The sequence below is a fragment of the Trichosurus vulpecula genome, chromosome 9, assembly GCF_011100635.1.
Source record: "Trichosurus vulpecula isolate mTriVul1 chromosome 9, mTriVul1.pri, whole genome shotgun sequence".
NCBI lineage: Eukaryota > Metazoa > Chordata > Mammalia > Diprotodontia > Phalangeridae > Trichosurus > Trichosurus vulpecula.
Genome location: NC_050581.1, coordinates 47,744,181 through 47,763,306, shown reverse-complemented (window position 1 = coordinate 47,763,306; position 19,126 = coordinate 47,744,181). Strand labels below are relative to the sequence as shown.

The 19,126-nt window shown below is 42.8% G+C and overlaps 1 protein-coding gene across 1 annotated transcript in view; it reads right to left on the bottom strand.

Moving 5' to 3' along the window:
- LOC118832099 overlaps window positions 1-19,126 on the bottom strand; it is a 171,918-nt gene that overhangs the window by 138,240 nt on the left and 14,552 nt on the right. The window contains exons 4-7 of the mRNA XM_036739540.1: window positions 18,826-18,991; window positions 17,778-17,915; window positions 16,189-16,378; window positions 11,090-11,214 (exon numbers count right to left, since the gene is read on the bottom strand). Of these exons, the coding sequence (XP_036595435.1) occupies window positions 11,090-11,214; window positions 16,189-16,378; window positions 17,778-17,915; window positions 18,826-18,991 (619 nt within the window). The remainder of the gene's footprint in view (window positions 1-11,089; window positions 11,215-16,188; window positions 16,379-17,777; window positions 17,916-18,825; window positions 18,992-19,126) is intronic.

Below are 19,126 nucleotides of genomic sequence, written 5' to 3'. Positions count from 1 at the left end.
GAGCCAGGAGGAGGGGTCTCGCCTTTGTTGCCTCCCTGGCAATTCCAGGTCTTTGCCCGGACCTGCTTGAGCACATGGAACTTCCGGCTCTCTGTCTGGGCTTGCCAGAACACATGGAACTTCTGGTTCTTTGCCTGGACTGCCTGCCCGCAGGGAGCTTCGGGTTAGCGAGGGAAGAGAAGGGGAGGAGAGTAGGCGGAGTCGGGGCGGTCCTAGTACCCAGGTGTCTTGATTTTTACCTGTCTTTCACCCATGTAACCAAAGAATGTACCTACGTCACTAAAGATATAAAAGTGCTGCTTGCTGAAATAATAAACGGAGTCATTCACCATCTTTCAGCTCCCGCCCCATACATTGTCCTCGAGATCAGGCCCTTTGCTAGGCAAAGGCCTGGGGCTTGGGGGGAACCCCGAGTTGGTTGCGAGGCCGGGGACTCGCAACAACTCCTCTATGAAACGGGAATATTAACAGCACCCTCCTAAGAAGGTTGTTGTAAGGATAAGATGAAATAACATAGGTAAAGCATTTTACAAACTTTCAAGTGATACATAAATGCTAGCTATCATTGTCATCATCATCAATTAGTCTAAAACATCTAAGTGCCTACTCCGTGTCAGCATTGTGCCAAAAAAGACGGTTCCTGCTCTCAAGAGCACAGTCTGACGGGAGACGGAAAATGCAAATGACTGTGGACAAACCACATCTACAGGATATATATATATATATATATATATATATATATATATATATATATATATATATATATATAAAATATATGTGTATATGTATAATATGTGTGTATGTATATATACATACATATATGCATATATGTGTGTATATGTATATGTGTGTATACACACACACACACACACACACACACACGCATATATACACAGGATAAGTTGGAAGTGATCAACAGAGGGAGGGCACTAGCAGTAAGAGGGATCCAGAAAGGCTTCTTACAGAAAGTGGAACTTTGCCTGGGACTTGAAGGAAGCCAGGGAAGCCAGGAGGAGGAAATGAGGAGGGAGAACATCCCAGACATGGGGGAAAGCCAGGGAAAATGCCTGATGTCTGGAGAGGCAATGGCTTGTGCAAGAAACAGCCAAGAGGCCACTGTCACCAGATAAAGAAGCAAAGGGGAATAAGAGAGACCAGATTACAAAGGGCTCTGAACATGAAACAGGATTTTGTATCTGATCCTGGGAAGTGTTAGGAAAGCACTGAAATTTATTGAGTAGGGTGTGGGGAGGAGCAGTGTGTGGGGTCAGAGTGACATTATTAGAAGTGTGCTTTAAAAATATCAGTTTGAGGGGCAGCTAGGTGGTGCAGTGAGTAGAGCACCGGCTTTGGAGTCAGGAGGACCTGAGTTCAAATCCGGCCTCAGACACTCAACACACTTACTAGCTGTGTGACCTTAGGCAAGTCACTTAACCCCAATTGCCCTGCCTTCCTGCCTCAAAAAAAATCAGTTTGACAGCTGAGGATGGATGCAATGGGGGAGAGATGGCAGCATGGAGACCAACTAGCAAGTTCCCTGGCATGACTCTCTTCCCTCTGAATGAGAGTGTAACATTTTCCAAGGGAGCATTTATTCCTCTTCCCTATACCAAAATCCCATGGATTATCAAGAGCTTTCTGGAAAGACCAATGCTTAATCCCAAATTATACCTCCTTTCCCACTGTCAAGCTTGTTTCTTTCCAAGAATTCATGACAGTTGGATCCAAAAAAATCGGGCATCTATAGACCATGGAGAATCAAATCGTTAATGTTTGCTGAATGGAGATGAGTTTGTTAATGCTCAAATATTTCCCTTCAGCAACCCAAAGAAACAGTCTCACTTCCCATCTCTCCTCCCCTTAGGCTTCTTTACTTTGGTCCCACCTACTTTCCCCCACCTATTATTCCTCTCTCCACTTGCCCCATTCAATCTGTCCTCAGGACTTAGACATCCATCTTGTGAAGTACTAGGCCAGAGAGATTCTCTTTTTTAACACAAGCTTTGTTTTCTGATTAAAAAGACAAATCTCACCTCCCTCCCAGACAACTATAAGGAATCTAAAGTCCAGAGACCAAAGGGACTGTGTCCTAGGCAACCCTGTCAGCCTTCCCAAAACCCTCTAAAGGACAAGGTCATGACAGAAGCTTGTTACTGCTTGAGGTGGTTTCTGAAATGTCATTTTAAAATGTGCCCTGCCTCCCTCTCTCCCCAGCCCTACCCCCTCCTGCTCAACCTGGTTAGACCAGCATTGTAGGAATCATTTTGTTTTGTTGTTTAGTCACTTTTCAGTTGTATTTACCGAATTTTAGCACACAATCATTGCAGAATTTATGCCAAATTTTTGCAAAAAAAGTGGGGTATGACCATTATGTGAATTTTTTTTAAAAAACTGTGCTGGTATTACTTAAAAATCATTAATTACTAAACTGTCTTTGGTGCAAGATTAGGATGCATGGAATACTCATGAATATACATTAAAATTAAAAGCTGACAATGCATGTGTGCTGAGAATTCTAGGTTGTCAGCTTGCAATGCACGAGAGATAAATTCGTATCCATACGCCACTGGTGAATACATTGCTGCTCTGTTTACCCTTTAAGCATCTTGACAAACAGAATTATACCATGCGATGATTACACAATGAAAGGTTATAAACCAATTTTTGGACTGAAAAAAACCAGGGTGTGACAATTATGTGATGGTGACAATTAAGGGAAACGATAACTCTTTGCTATCGCCATTTGAGGTTTTCTTGGCTAGGATACTGGAGTGGTTTATCATTTCCTCCTCCAGTTCATTTTACAGATAAGGAAATTGAGGGTTAAGTGGGCCACACAGCTAATGTCTGAGGTCAGATTTGAACTCGTGGAGATAAGCCTTCTAATTCCAAGCCCAATGCTCTATCCACTGAACCACAGAGCTGCCCTAGGAATCATTTACTTCCCTTTAAATGCACTGAGTCCCATGGAGAAAATAAAGTGACCTACCACTTGGCCATTTGCAGAGTGAACTGCCTCTACCTGCACTCAATCTAAGTCTGGCACCAGAGGACCTAGATTCAAATCCCACCCTACGACACTATCTGTGTGACCTTGGGAAAGTCACTTTACTCCTTTGGGCCTCAGTTCCTTCATCCATAAAAAGAGAAGGTTGGGCAAGACAGCCTCTGAAGTCTCTTCCAGAGCTGGAAGAGGCCTCATTGGTTGTTGAGCCCAATCCCTTCACTTTACCAAGGACAGAACTGAAGCCCAAAAGGCTAAGGGATTTGTCCAAGGTCACAAAGTTAGTAATTATCTGGAACTCAACCTCATTGAAAGTAGATATATATGGTTTCAGTCCTTGTCCTTGCAACCTTAGCACCCAGCACAGTGTCTAACCTATAGTAGCTGCTTCATAAATAATTGTTGATAGAGATAGAATTTGAACCCGGGTCTTTCCAAGTCTCATGTTCTATCCACTACACCAAGTTGCCTTGTCATAGATCTCTATCTATGATCCAATGATGCTGTGAACCCTGCTGAGACAAAGGCTCCACACGAGTGGCTTGACAGAAGGTTACTCAGTCACAATTAAACAACAGAGGGAAAGGGGGTGGGGAAGTAATTATTAAGGGCCAGGCACAGGGCTGAGAGCTTTATAATTGTTATCTCATTTGAGGAAGTGAGCCTACATTGCTATCAGAGAGATTAAAACTGCCTCAAAGGAGGAAAAATAACCAAACGCGGTGTCAGGGCTAGAAAGATCCTTAGAGGTCACCTTGTTTAACTTTTTCATTTTTTGTTGTTATTTAGTTGTTTCCATCGCGTCTGACTCCTCCTGGCCCCATCTGGGGTTTTCTTTCTCCAGTTTCATGTTACAGGTGAAGAAACTGAGGCAAACGGGGTAAAGTGACTTGCTCAGGGTCACACAGCTAGTAAGTGTCTGAGGCCTGATTTGAACTGAGGCACATTTGTGGGTGTTTTTTGTTTGTTTGAAAGAGCGTTGGTTAACCACTTATACAGGTAGTAGTTGGAAGGGTTGTGATGTCAATACAATACTTCTCCTGCCCCTCCAAATCCAGTGCCCTTTTGATTGCCTCTCAGGGGTGAGGACCTTGGAAGGAGGGACCAAGGACAGAGAAGGCATTGTCTTCTCCAGAGGTCTTTAACGAGGTGAATGGATGGTTCTCAGACTCTTCACACTGTTATTCATTGTCGAGGGAAATCGTGGCACAAACACAGGACAGTTGGGACATTCACAGATAGGAGTGAATTGCAGCAATTTGTAACATAGTAAATGAAACCAGAAGCACCCCAGTGTGCCATGACATTACCTTTGAGGGCCACTGAAAAAATAATGTGTAAGGTCCCCTTCCAGCTCTATAACTTGTGAAAGGACAGGTATGTAAGCAGGCTTTCAAACCTAGAACATCTTGCATATGGCTCCTAATTGGTGGAGAGGGGAATGACTCGATCTTATGCCTGAAGGAGGGGTAGAGTTAGGTGAGAGCTTTGGAGTTCCTGCTTTGAAAGAGGACCATGCTTTACCACTCGACTATTGTGAAAATATGTTTAGTGTGAAGGTATATGTAGAACCTATATGGGATTGCATGCCATCTTGGGTGAAGAGGGAAAAGGAGAGGGAGGAGACGGAGGGGGAGAAAATTTGAAACTCAAAAACTTGAGGAACTGAATGTTGTAAACTAAAATGAAAAATTAATTAATTAATTTTAAAAAATACCTCCCTTCCCCCTCCAAAAAAAAAAGAGGATTGTCGATTGGGATTGACATCAGGGAGGAGACTCTCTTGCAGACATTTTGAGGTGCCCACTTCCCCTACAAGTCTGCAAGAGACCTTTCTTCAACTTGTCCCTGATTCTAGCTTGCTTCCATAAAGACTCAGAGAAATTTTCTCTTCGGTGAGATTAGGGACAGATTATAATGAGAGAGACATCAGAGAGAGACGGGGCAAAAAGGTGCAGCGTTCGTTAAATGCTTACTTTGTGCCAGGTCCTGGGCTCTGTATAAGGAGGACTGTCCTGGATCACAGAATGCCAGTCAGTAGCGACCTCAGAATTATTTTTGTTTAAACTATACATAACGAAAATTCCTTCTACAAGACAGTGGCCCCTTGGCCTTTGCTCAAAGAACCTTCAATGAGGGAACCTACTATTCCCCAAGACAGCTCATTCCCTTTCTAATCATTGGGAAATTTGTGGGAGGTTTGGATCAATTCCAAGGAAGAAAGTCGGCTGTACTAGGAGACTAGCAAAGGTAATTTTTCTGATCTAGGATTCTAAGAAAGAGTTTACCATTAGCTCCCAGATTCTTAGTGACTCTCTGGATTAGCTGCCACATTTTATGCAAATAATCTTTGTCATCTCACACATAACAATGACTCCACTAGCTCTCCCCTCCCTGCAACTAGAGTGATGGTTTGGCTTTGTTCCTAGGATAATGGCACTCTCCTTGGGGGGACAGCAGTAACCACAGGCTGTCGGCAGACAGGGAGCATTGCCAGAGCTCTGGGCTGGAAATGCTCCAGGCTCCAGACTCCAAAGTCATATCATCATCCACTGATCCGGGTCCTCACAACACTTTCCCTTCTCCTATCACTACAAAGAAATCAGTCCACCTTGGGCGACCGCCAGCCCATGGCGCTAGTTTTCAAAGTCACCTTTAAAAATGTATCCACACTGCCAAGTGTCTAGAGTTTAGAGGCATTTATATAATCCATTTTTTTCCCCAGGTAAATGAATACATACTGCTAACCATATGATTTGGGCAGTTGAGTGGCGCAATGAATAGAGTCCTGGGCCCAGAGTCAGAAAGACTCATCTTCCTGAGTTCAAATCCAGCCTCAGGTGCTTCCTAGCTGTATGACCCAGGGCAAGTCACTTCACCCTGTTTGCCTCAGTTTCCTCATCTGTAAAATGAGTTGCAGAAGGAAATGGCAAACCACTCCAGTATCTTTACCAAAAAACCCCAAATGAGATCATGACACTTCAGACACGACTGAAATGAGTCGGAGAATCTTTGCCAAGAAAACCCCAAAAGGGGTCACAGAGTCTCACACGACTGAAAATTAACTGAACAACCACCACTATCTCACCCTTAGAGGAAACATGGAGTAGTAGTACATAAAGAACTGGCCTTGGAGTCTGAAGGAACTGGGATTAAATTTTACCTCAGTTACGCTAGACAGTTCACCTTAGCTCTAAGCCACTGTAGTGTGATACTTGAGTAGCCAGCTATTGCTAGAAAAATCCTGCCCCCAGCCCCTAACTGCAAACCCCAGTTTGTGTAAGAAAATCAGACTTAGTTCCTGCCGTTTGGCATTCAGTGGGTGTCCTTGACACCCCCCCTCCCATGACTGTTCTGGGAGTATGGAGTACGGCCAAGGGAAGGGCCTGATGCTTAGCAATCTCTGTTCCTTTCCTGAGCGGGCTGAGAGACAACTCTATCTCGTCTCAACAAACCCAGCTGGAGCATCCCTCGGTCTGCCTATGGCCTTGAAGGATGAAAGCCTCAGCCCCAGATATTCTTTTGAATTATGTGACTGTTCCTAGCTCTTATCTCATGAGTCGTGTTGTGGGATGTATGGCAAACTGGACACAGAGATTCTGGGTTGTAATTCAGTTGACACTTAGTCAGCTGTCTGATATGTTGTATCTACAATCTATTAAGGAGTTTCCTTTGATCATGGTCATAAAAGGTACAGGCATGCTGAGTCTGCAAAATGACATTTCAAGAGATAATTAAGCACTGAATCCTGTATTCTCTATAAAAACTACCCTTTCACTTTAAAACAGGGCCATTGAAACATTAAAACAATGGCCGCCGGCTAATAAATTCTCCACTTAAAACTTATACTCTGTGGCGTGTCTCACTCGCTTCTGGTATAACAGTAGAAAATTATACACTAAAAAGTAGTTGCCAAAATGCATTGGTACAGAGGGATTCCTCACTGGGAGTTTCCAGCCAATGAAAGTACAGGCTTGAACCCCACCCACCCCAAAATAAAAAAAGCCCAGTTTATAGATCCAAGAAATTATAGGCTCAAAAGACAGTTCAACGCCCTTCATCTCTTAGATGGGAAAAATTGAGGCCCAGAGAGATAATGATAATGATGATCTTGGTACTAGTTTTCTGGTCAGAGGACCTTGGTTCATTTCTCACCTCTGCCAGTTAGTACCTCTACGACTTTGGTCAAGTCACTTACTATCCCTAGGCACCAGTCCCCTCATCTGTAAAATGAGGGGTTTGGGATAGATGTCTTAGATCTGTGAGCCTCCAGTAACACAGAAAGTTAGTGCTGGAGCCAGAACCAAGCCTCAGAACTCCTGTCTCCCAGATTCTTGCTCTTTTCACTTAATCCAGTTTGGTTTCTTGATGGGGCTCTGGAGGTCAAATTCACTTTCAGAGGCCATCAATTTAACATTCGTGTAGGCTCAGGCATTTAATTTTGATGCACAAGCTGGAAAAGGGGCTGTGCACTCTGGGAGGAGAGAGCTGTGTACTCTAGGGGGAGGGCCCATGCCACAGGCTTAATGGGACAGAGACCAAACGGTTCATCCAAATCCCTCCCCTGTTCCTATGTATGAAATGAGGCTCCTGTCCAGGAAGCTGCCTGGAGGAAATGAACACAGGCCTCCGAGCCCCAAATGGGCAGTCCCAGAATCCCAAAATACCTCAGCTCGTTCCAACAACACTGCACTCTCTGAAGGCCCGTGGCCCCTTGAAAGCAACGAGTGAAGCAGGTATTTATTTTGGAAACTTGATGTGTCAAGAAGAAATAAACAGATGTGTGTTTGAACTCTCTCAAGCAGATGTGTTGGATCCGAAAGGCAGTACAGAGCCCCTTTCTGCGCCCCACACGCTCCAGGTTTTGCACGGGAAAGTACACACAGTCAGTATCCTGAATGACCATTTGTGGCGAAAAGGAGTTCATGCAGTAACTATAATCAACATTCAGGTTTGCTTCTAAAGCAGCTTCACACACACACACACACACACACACACACACACACACGTTCATCTTATCCTCCCAACACGTATAAGGGCGCCTATTATGATTACCCTCATTCTATGGGTGAGGAAGCTGGAGTTGATAAGAGACGTGAGCTAGGAAGGAGGTGAGGGGCTTGAATTTAGTTTTCCTGACTGTGAATCAGTCCTCTGACTGCTCTGCTATACTGACTCTAATAGCAGAGACAACACTTTATGGTTACTCAGGTTCACCTTTACTTAGCTCATCTCTTTTGAGCCTCAGAATGCCTCTGGGAGGCAAGCAGGACAGGTATCATTATCCCCTTAGGACCTCGTGGTACAGATGAGGAAACAGAGGCACAGGGACTTGACCAGGGTCACACAGCTAGTCTGAGGTGGGATTTGAACCCAGATCTTCTTGACACCAAAACTAGCATTCTATATCCTCTTCCATGCTGACTCTCCTCTGCAGAGGCTTAAGGGGAAACTGAGAGATGAAGTGACTTTTCCAGTTTCACTTGAGGTTCTGCCTAGTTTTCTGGATCCAAAAAGGTTTGCATGATACTTTACAAATATGTTTCTTTGCATGACGCCCCAAAATCTATAATAACACAATATGGCAGAGATGCTCTTACGGAATGTAAGGCCCAAGACACCATGGTGGCCTCTCTTAGTAGATAACAAAGAAGATCGGCAGCTAGGTGACACAGTGAAAAGAGTATTGGGCCTGGAGTCAGGAAGACCCAAGTTCAAAGTCAACTTCAGGTACATCCTAGCTGTTTGACCCTGGGCATGTCACTTAACCTCAGTTGGCCTTAGTTTCTTCGTCTTTAAATTGGGGATAATACTGGTGATGGGGTCATGAAGAGCTGGACACGACTGAAATAATCGGACAATAGCACCTGCCTCCTAGAACTGTTAGGAGGATTAAATGATTTATTTATATAATGCTTTGATAACCTCAAAGTACCATATAAATTATTAATATATATGCATTCCATATTAATTATATATAATTACAATATAATGATACTATTATTCATATTTATATAGCATCTTAAGGTTCACATATTATTATTTAGATTTGCAGCCATATTCAGTAGCATTAAATGATCTATTTATGTAACACTTTCATAATCTTAAAGTGCCATATAAATTATTATTATATTATATAAACATACATCTATATTAATTATATAATTATATTATTATTCATATTTATATGATATTTTAAGGTTCATATTTTATTATTTAAATTTGCAGCCATATACGATAACAATGAATGATATATTTATATAACACTTTGATAACCTTAAAGTACCATATAAATTATTATATAAATGTATTAAAATATTACATATTTATATTTTATATTTGAATTATATAATATAGTTTACATAATTTTATATTATAATTATATTATTATTTACATAGTGTTTTAAGGTTCACATTTTTATTATTTACATTTGCACCCATAACCAGTAGCATCAGGGATAAGTGGCACAGTGGATAGAGTGCTGGGCTTTGAATCAGGAAGACTCATCTTCCTGAGTTCAAATCCAGCCTCAGACACTTACTAGCTGTGTGACCTTGGGCAAATCACTTAACCCTGTTTGCCTCAGTTTCCTCATCTGTAAAATGACCTGGAGAAGGAAATGGCAAGCTACTCCAGTACTTTGCCAAGAGAACCCCAAATGGGGTCACATAGAGTCAGACACAATTCAAAATGACTCACAGCATTGCCATAAGAATCCTTCCATTAAAAAGCTGGGGCTTTGTTATCATGAAACAGACTTAAGAGGTACTTTTTATACCAACCACTTTCCTTAAGGCAGGAAATGAAGACACAAAACTGGGGAGAAGAAAGATTGCTTGTGTTATCACTCCTTAGCCCACATTTAGAATTCCTTCCTTCCCCTCTTACAAGGCTACCTAGCCCTTATCTCTGCACTCTGGTCGTTCAAAATGGGAGGAAGGGAGATCCTGTTGGGTCCTTCCCGCTCACAGAGGAAGGATTGCCAGGAGCCAAAGAACGACCCTAGTTACAACAGCTAACATTTAAGATTTGCAAAGCACCATGTATATAATCTCACTTGATGCTCAGAATGCTTTCGTGCAGTAGGGGCACCATCCATCCAGGAAACGTGTGTTGAATGTCACCAACGTTTCAAACACCCTGGGCTCACTACAATTCTATCGCATCCTGCTCCGAGCTCTCCCCTCTTCACTTTAAACATGTGGGAGCGAGAAGGGAAATGAGGGCCATGTGTTTCTAAGTTGGGTGGAGGGAAATCCTCAAAGCTGTGGTCAGGACTGAGCTGCGGCATTCCTAAGCAGCTTTACAGTCTTCCAGCTTCCTTTTCATACTAGCCCAAACTTGGAAAATTTGGAGTTTTGGGATTTAGTCACCAATTCTACCTTCTTGTAGGCTACAGAGGATTTCCCTTTATATTGATCTCAAGGAGTCTCACACCTTTACCCCCTAATCAAGGGTGTGCTGTGCCAGCTGAACTAGCTTGAGAAAGCCAATTACTAAATTTTCCATGTGAGCAGAAATCAGCAAATGCTACAAATCAGGGCTTGCTTTATTGTTTTTGTTTGTTTGTTTGTTCGTCTAGATTCGGGTTCTAGACTCAAGAAGGGCAGCTAGGTGGCACAGTAGATAGAGCACCAGGCCTGGAGTCAAGAAACTTCCCCTTCCCAAATACGAATCTAGCCTCAGACTGGCTGTGTGACCCTGGGCAAGTCACTTAACCCTGTTTGCCTCGATTTCCTCATCTATAAAATGACCTGGAGAAGTAAATGGCAAGCCGTTCCAGTATCTTGGCCAAGAAAACCCCAAATGGACTCAGGAAGAGTCAGACACAACTGAAAAGAACCGAACAACAATAATAGACTCAAGAAAGTGATAGAGAACATGTTAATAATGCGTGTTAAATTAGATAATGAAGGAAATTAAGTTAAATATTAAATTATGAAGAAAAATTAAATAATGTAGATATAAATGTCATATGTACATTTTATTTTCTGGGAAAGTAATTGTAAAACATTTACCAGCATGCTCCTACCCCCAGGTGACCCATAGTAGACTCTAGGAGAGGGCTACAACAATCAGCTTACCTCAAAACTTGTGGCCTGAGCCAGGCACAGCTTCCTCACAGATTCAGCTACATCAGCTACCTGGGATTGGGTGGCCAGGCCCTCCCACTCATACAGCAGACTGCTCACATAAAATTTTCCATAATCTACTTCGGAGACAAGAAGGCCAGATAGAGGGAGTTAATGCAGCAGGTCGTGGGATACCGCATTTCAACTTTCCCCATCACGGTTTTGATATATAGCAGCTTGGCATAAGAAATTAAATGGGAATTTGAGAGGAGTTTTTCAGAAGCTTCAGACGATACACAAAGGTCAGCAGATGACGCAGAAAAAGTTTAGAATGCATAGAAATGCATAAAATATACATATAGTATTATAGGATATCAACATGTTTTCTTTTAATACTAATTCAGAATTATATGATATAATAATTATTATTAATTCAGACTTCTTTTCTAGTACAAAGTGAGAGCCAGAAACCTAACTGGGTGTCAGGGGCTTGGCACCCCCACAATGTGGAAGGACGCCTGTAATTCACCTTTAAGGTGAATTACACCCCTTCCCAGTCTATGATTCTAAACAGAATGATTCAGTAGGGGACATATTGCTTCAAGCCAGATATCCCCTCTTTGAGAAGGGGAGAGATGGGAAGATAAGGAAAGGGGGAGGGAAGAAGACAGGATAAGAGAGAAAAAAAAAGCTGGGAGATCTTTGGAGATCACTATCAAGTACTTGATAGCCTACAAGGGGGGCAAATTAGGGACCAAAGTCTAAACTTACAAATTTAGTGTGAAGCTTCCTACACCGTGCTGTGATAAAACTAGGTTTTCTTTTTTTTTTTATTTGTTTTAGAGGGGGGAGGGCAGGGCAATTGGGGTTAAGTGACTTGCCCAAGGTCACACAGCTAGTGAGTGTGTCAAGTGTCTGAGGCCAGATTTGAACTCAGGTCTTCCTGACTCTTTTTCAAATATAGAAGCCAAGGTGATTAGTTCCTGCTCTCAAGAAGTTCACCTTCTAATAGGGAGAGGAGACGAATAAAGAGAAGTCATGGCCACAGAGGGATATCCCTCTGGTTTGTAAAAATTAGAGGGATGGTCCGTAGAGCCATAGAGGAGTAGGTTGTGGTGCTCTTTTTAGTAGCAATGGAAGCATTGATTTGATCACTTTGACAAACATTAATTAAATAGCTATTACTGCAAGGATAGGATATGAAGACAAAAAAGAAAATCCCTTGGCCTCAAGGAGTTCATATTTTTGGCAGGATATGACAACAACAGCAACAAATAATAATAATAATAATAATAATACCTAATGCTCAGCAGATAGACCACTGGTCCCAGAGCCAGAAGACTTGAATCCTGCCTCCGATATTTACTAGCTGTGTGAGCCTGGGCAAGTCTCTTACCCTCTCTCAGCCTGTTTCCTGAACTAAAAAGTGAGGATGATAATAGCACCTACCTCTCAAGCTTCCTGGGGGGACCAAATGAGAGAACATACGGACAGCACTTTGCAAACTTTAAAGTACTATGTAAATGCTAGCTGTTACACTAGAGCACTTTCAAGTTTGCAAAGCACTCAACGCACGATCTCGTTTGATCCTTCCAACAAGCCTGAGAGGGAGTTGTTAATATGAATCCCTATTTTAGGAATAAGTAAACCAAGGCTGAGATAAGTTAAATGATTTGCCAGGGTCATACAGTTAGTAAATGTCTGAGGCAGGATTTGAACTCCATGACTCCGAGTCCAGTCCTCTACCTACTATATCAGAGCATGGGGGAGAAGGATGCTGGATTGGAAACCAGGGAACATGGGTTTGAATCCTGTCTTTATTACTATCTGTGTGACCTTGGCCAAGTCATCTCGCTGCCTCAGTTTACTCATCTATGAGAAGGGGGTTGGACCAGATCACCTCTAATATGCCTCTTTGGTATTCAAAGAAGGCACAAAGCAATTTCAGGAGGGAGAGATTAATTAATCCAACACTCTGCATCGGGAGATTAGGAAAGGCTTTGAGGAGGGGATATTATAGTAGGCCGGGCCTTGACAGAAGCCAGGGAGGGTGCCTTCCTAATCTCTCTGATTGTTGATGTTTCTCTCCCTTCTACAAAATTCTTTCTTTTAAAAGTCTCTTGTGGAGTAGAAAGACCACAGGATCCTGAGTCAGAAGGCTTGGGTTCGAATCCCGGCCCCTAGACTGTAGACTGTGGGCAAGTCACTTCATTCCACATCTGAGAGGTAATATGATATAAATGAAAGGAAACTAGACACAGTGTCAGTGGACCTGGGCTCGAATCCAACTCTCACTAGCTGTGTAAAATCTGAGCAAACCACTTTCATCCTTGGGTTTCTCATCTGTAAAGTGAGAGCGAGAATATCTGTGAAGAGGAGAGGAAGGACCTCCTAAGAGATTCATTGGACGAGGTAAACTCCTCCTAAGCGGCTCAAGGCAGGACTTATGCCGCAGACTGCTCCTCTAAGTGCCTTTCCTCGTTCATCCATCGTTCTCAAAGTGGATCAATGACGTCATGAATCGGGTTCGAGTGAGGATTGGATGCCTGAGAGCTGGATCTGAGTCATCAGCCTCAATCTGTCCTCCAGGGTCCCCAGAATCCAGTGGAGATGGCCCATGATGCAGTGGGGTATCCCTGGCCTTTCTAAATTAAGGTCTTTCCCGGGTCTCACTTTGTCTGAGGCCACACCCATTCAATGACCAAGGGCTAGGGAAGAATTGAGACAAAAGGTGGCCATTTCTGAGCACCTTGGTCCTCAATAAATGGAAGGAAGTTAAGTAGACAGGGCACTAGATTTGGATACAAGAAGACCCGAGTTCAAATTATGCCTCAGACATTTACTGGCTGTGGGATCTTGGGCAAGTCACTTAACCTCTGCCTGGGCCAGTTTACTTAACTGTAAAATGAGACATTAATAGCCCCTATCTCCAAGGGTTGTTGTGAAGATTAAGTGAAGTAATGTGTAAAGGGCTCTACGGATATACATTATTATTATTATAATTAAATGCTTGTTGAATTGAATTAAATGAAAAAGAAAAGACCAGAATATCCTCACGAGTCTGATTTTCAGTAGAGACCTATGAGAGGCAGCATGACACAGTGAGTAGAAGTTCAGCCTAGGTTCAAGTCCTACCTCTGACACATACTGACTCAGTGCCCATAGGCTACTGACTTAACCTCTCAGTGTTCCAAGCAAATCTCTCGGACTGAAAGTTATAGACAAGTTGTTCATCTGCATCCATGGAAACATTTTCCACACCAGGAATTCCCTACACCAATAAAACCACATGAGCAGAAAAAAGAAGATGTCTTCAAGCTAAGTCTTACTTTTGTATTTATCTCCAGAAACCCTTGTCTAGTTCAACCCGAGGTGGTCTCAGCTTGCTCTCATCTACCACTGAAGACTGTAAAGCCTTTCTATTCACCTCCCTTCTTCCCCTCTGGGGCGAAGCTATATTCTAACCATTTGTTAACTCATTGCTCTGCCGTCACCTCATTCTTCAATGGAGCCCACCCACTGAATGGAGACCCAAAGCCATGTTCCCAAGGCTGCACTGTGCTTCCATTCACACCCCTGGGGGAAAGAAAGAAACTGGTTTTTAGAGTCTCCCTGGGAAGATTCTTAGCTCTATGATGAAATCGACTCTTCCCCCAAACAGGCAGTCTGACTGTTGCCTTATAACCAGGAGAAACGGAGGAGCTCCCAAGCCCCAGATCCTTTGTGAACAAAGGCCAACATATTCGTGGGCATTCCCACACAGACATAAGGAGGATGTTCTAGTTAGTGTGGCCAGGCTCTAGGGAGATAAATAATCATTTTGCCAAGAAAAGGGAAGCCAGAGAGGTTTTTAATCCTATGAAGGCATCTCATAGCAACATGTGGGGCACCAAACAAGGAAACATCAAATGAGATCTAGATAGGACCTCAGAGGCCATCTAGCCCTACTCAGATGAGTAAACTGAGGCCCAAGTGATTTGCCCAAGGTCACAGAGGTGGAAAGTACCTGAGGCAGGAGTTAAACCCAAGTCCCGTAGGACTAAGCTGGGCAGGGATTATGTTTTTGCTTGTTTTTGTATCTATCCCCAGTGCTTAGAACAGTGCCCAGCATAGATTAAGTACTTAATAAAATGCTTGTTCATGGACTAACTCTGGCTCCAGAGCTGGTATTCTTTCCTCTACCTTATACTGCCTCCTTGGTACTAGGGACTTTTTTTTAATGAACCCAAACCAGAATACCTTGTCATTTCTACTTATATAACCTTATCCATCCATGGAATTATAGTTCTGTCCACTGGAACAACATCCAACTAGCCTTCGATCTTTTCAAAATTTTTTTTAACAAAATAGTGTTACCTCCTCCCTCCGCCCCCAACCCCAGAGGTTTTTTGTTTTCTTTTTTCAGGTTCAATATTCTAGGCTCCTTCAGCTTTTTTTTTCCATCTGCCATGTCTTCCCTAAGCCCCAGCTATCCCAGCCACCTCCCACTGGATGCCCCCTCTTTGTCAATGTCCCTTTTAAATTGTTGGTTTGGGAGCTACATATACAACCCTTTTTCTGTTCTGCTTTGTCTATAGAAATGCTCGTTTTCTTTGGTGTTTTAAATTTAAAATTAAAAAACAAAATTTAAAATAAATTATGGTACCCAAAATTGAGCAAAATCTTGATATGTTCTGTACCTAGAGGCCTAAGAAGGAATTCTTTTTTTTTGAGAGGGGAAGGTAGGGGTTAAGTGACTTGCCCAAGATCACACAGCTAGTAAGTGTGTCAACTAAGAAGGAATACTTATGCCTGAAGGAAATTCATTTGAATGGGGTAACCTCAGGGGACACAGGATAAGATGGGTCGGGAGTGATGAGGCTGGGCAGAATGAATTCATGGAGTACTAGGATAAAAGAAGAATCTTCTTTTCTGCACATTTTCCAAAACAGGTTGAATTCATCATCTGTCTGGAATGTCTCAGGAAGTCCTAGCCAGAGACAGAGGGAAAACGAGATTTTTTCTAGGTGAAGAATTATGGGGTTCTAGTACCTGAACCCAACCCTCTCCTATGTAGCTGCTTTTGTGGACAAGGGCAGAAAACCTGCACCCTGTCTAGACGTAACAGTTACCTTTGTTGGACAGGGCCTGGGGCCTCACATGCAGCAGACTCAGGGTGGAATGTGTCCTTGTCTGCACACCATTCCCCTTCTCAGAGAAGGGTCTGACTACGTCAAACTCTGTGCAGACTGTGTCCTCTAGCAGGCCTTCCTGGAAACTCTGGTAGCATTCCAGCTTTGAAGCCAAGATCGGCTGTGGGGACTGAGAAGAGGAGAGGAAATACCTGAGACAACAACAAAGACTTCAACAAACAGAATGTGGACCCTGACCCAAGACAGTGAGCTCTGAACCTAGGAATCATGATGGCCAAAAATGGTTTTGGTGAGAAAGACTTCTCATCCTTCTACTATCACCATGTTCTTTGGGGTTGGAATGAATTCATCTATTGAATTCAAGGTAGATGAGACGGAAAAGAAAAAGGGGGTGGGGGAAGTTCAAATGGAACAATTATAAAACTCAGATCTGAACAATGCCTGAAAACAGATTGCCTAATGATCACCTACAATTCCAGTGGACAAATGATTAAGCCCACTACCTACCTCCTGACAAAGAGGTGATAGACTCAGGGCACAGAATGAGGCATGTAGTTTTTGGACATGGTCGGTACGGGGATTGGTTTTGCTTGACTATACATGTTTGTTACAAGGTTTTGTTTTTTCTCATTTTTCAATGAAAGTGGGTGGGAGGGAGAGAAAATAGATTTTTGTTCATTGAAATAAATTTAATTTTTAAAAGAAAATAGGTTACATAAGTTGATATATGCTTGTAAATATAGAACCTACAGATGTATGTGCATTTTTTATTAGAGAGGAAGTATGGCAGGGTAGAAAGAGCATGGAACACAAGTCAAGGGGGCTGGGTGCTAGTCCTGGCCTGCCATTATATCACTCTGTGGCTTTGGTTAAGTTGCGTTGTCTCTAGACCTCAGTACCCTCATGTGGCACTGTAGGTCAATAGGTAAGAGTACTAGATTTGAAGTCACCATAGGATATATGTTAAAATCCTGCCTTAGCCAGTATCTATGTGGCTCTACGAAGGAATGATCACCCTCTCTGAACTTCAGTTTCTCCATCTGTAAAATGAAGAGTTTGGACTAGATGACCTTTAAGGTTCCTTCCAACTCTGAATATATGATCCTAATAATTACAGATGATAAGTTTGGATGGAGGTCTAGGGGCCTTTCTTGCTCAATTGGTTTATGGTCCTATGGTTCTTCCAACCCTTCTGCTTCATAGCCCTGAATGAGACCCAGGAGAACACTGTGGTTCATCTTGTGTAAAACACACCAGAACTTCTCCTCAGAAAATGCTCCATATTATGGGATCATTGGTGTCTTTAACTGGCCTCCAGGGCTTATCTCATTTTATTCTTCGGCAACTTAAGTTACAGAGGCATTAAGCATGCCAGTGACTATGGGGATGGGAATTGGGACCAGAGAGAGAGAGAATGGTTAAGTAGTTCTGTCCAAACAGTAGCTGATTGCAGAGTGAGCTCTAGATTCAATAGACAGACTTTGCAGGTTTACGGGAAATAATACATTCCTTCTTGAAAAGTCCCAGAAGTCCAGGTTGGGACTACAACACAGGTCAGTAATACTTACTGGCATTCCTGGAAGAAATTCTGACCGAAGAAAAGTAAATCCATGGTGTCGGAGGGAACACTGGTTTAAATCCTTTGTCTTCAGGAGTCGGGAACCTTTTCTCTCATATGTTGTAGGGCATTTTCCCAAGACGTCAACCTAGAACCAAAGCCCTAGGCGAATGAATGATATGAAGATTTCTTTCTCTCTCTACCCATCTCCCTCTCTTCTTTATTTTCCTCTCCTCCATCTCCTTTCGTCCTTCCTCCTCCCTCCCACCTCCAACACACACACACACACACACACACACACACACACACACACACACACATACACACACACATCCCTCCTCCATGTCCTACCTGAATCTCTCAATTAGACCCCAGCCCCTCTAAGAAAAATTGTGTGTGTGCTATAAGAAATGAGGAGTACACGGACTTCACGATAACCTGGAAAGACTCACACGATTTAATGCTAAGTGAGGGGAGCAGAACTAGGAGAACATTATACATGATTACAGATACATGGTATCTGTGATAACTAACTTCTCAGCAATACAAGGTTCTAAGACAGCTCCAAAAGACTCATGACAGAAAAGCTATCCATACCCAGAGAAAGAATTATGGAGTCTGAATGCAGATTGAGGCAAACTATTTGCTCTCTTTTTTTCCCTTCTTTTTCGGTTTTATTTCTTCTTTCTTATGGTTCATTCCATTGGTTATAATTCTTCTTTACAACTTGACTATTGTGTAAATAATTTTAATGTGAAGGTATATGTAGAAACTATGTCAGATTACATGCCATCTGGGGGGGGGGGGGGAAAAATTTGGAACTCAAAAACATGGGGAACTGAGTGTTGTAAACTAAAACTAAAACTAAAAAATAAATTAAAAAAAGAAAAAGAAAAATCATGTGGTTGGTCTTGCTCAGGCAGGGAATCCAAGCTAAAAATGGTGCTTCATTTCTCCCATTTCAACCAAACACACCCAGGCTTCTCGGTGCAATTAGCAGGCTTTGGGGAATCAAGATATGCCATGTTATACCCTAGCCAAGAAGTACCCAAACTCACCTCATCAATGGTTTCTGGGATGGTGGTTCCAGGGCTGGTCTGAAGGAGACCCAAGATACCACGTTTGATGTTCACGACCCAGCTTGGATCTCCTTGTTGGGGGCAGATCTTTGGAATCTTTCCATCACGAAATACAAAGGAAAGTGCGAACTTTTCCAAAGTCATCCTAAGTAGAACCAAGTAGAATTAAGCTGACTCCCCCAACCACAGTGAAGCAGGTTGGGGAATCATAGAAACATAAATTTAGACCAGGAAGGGCTCTCAGAGGTGAGAGGCCCAGCAAACAGCTAGGAGCTTAGCT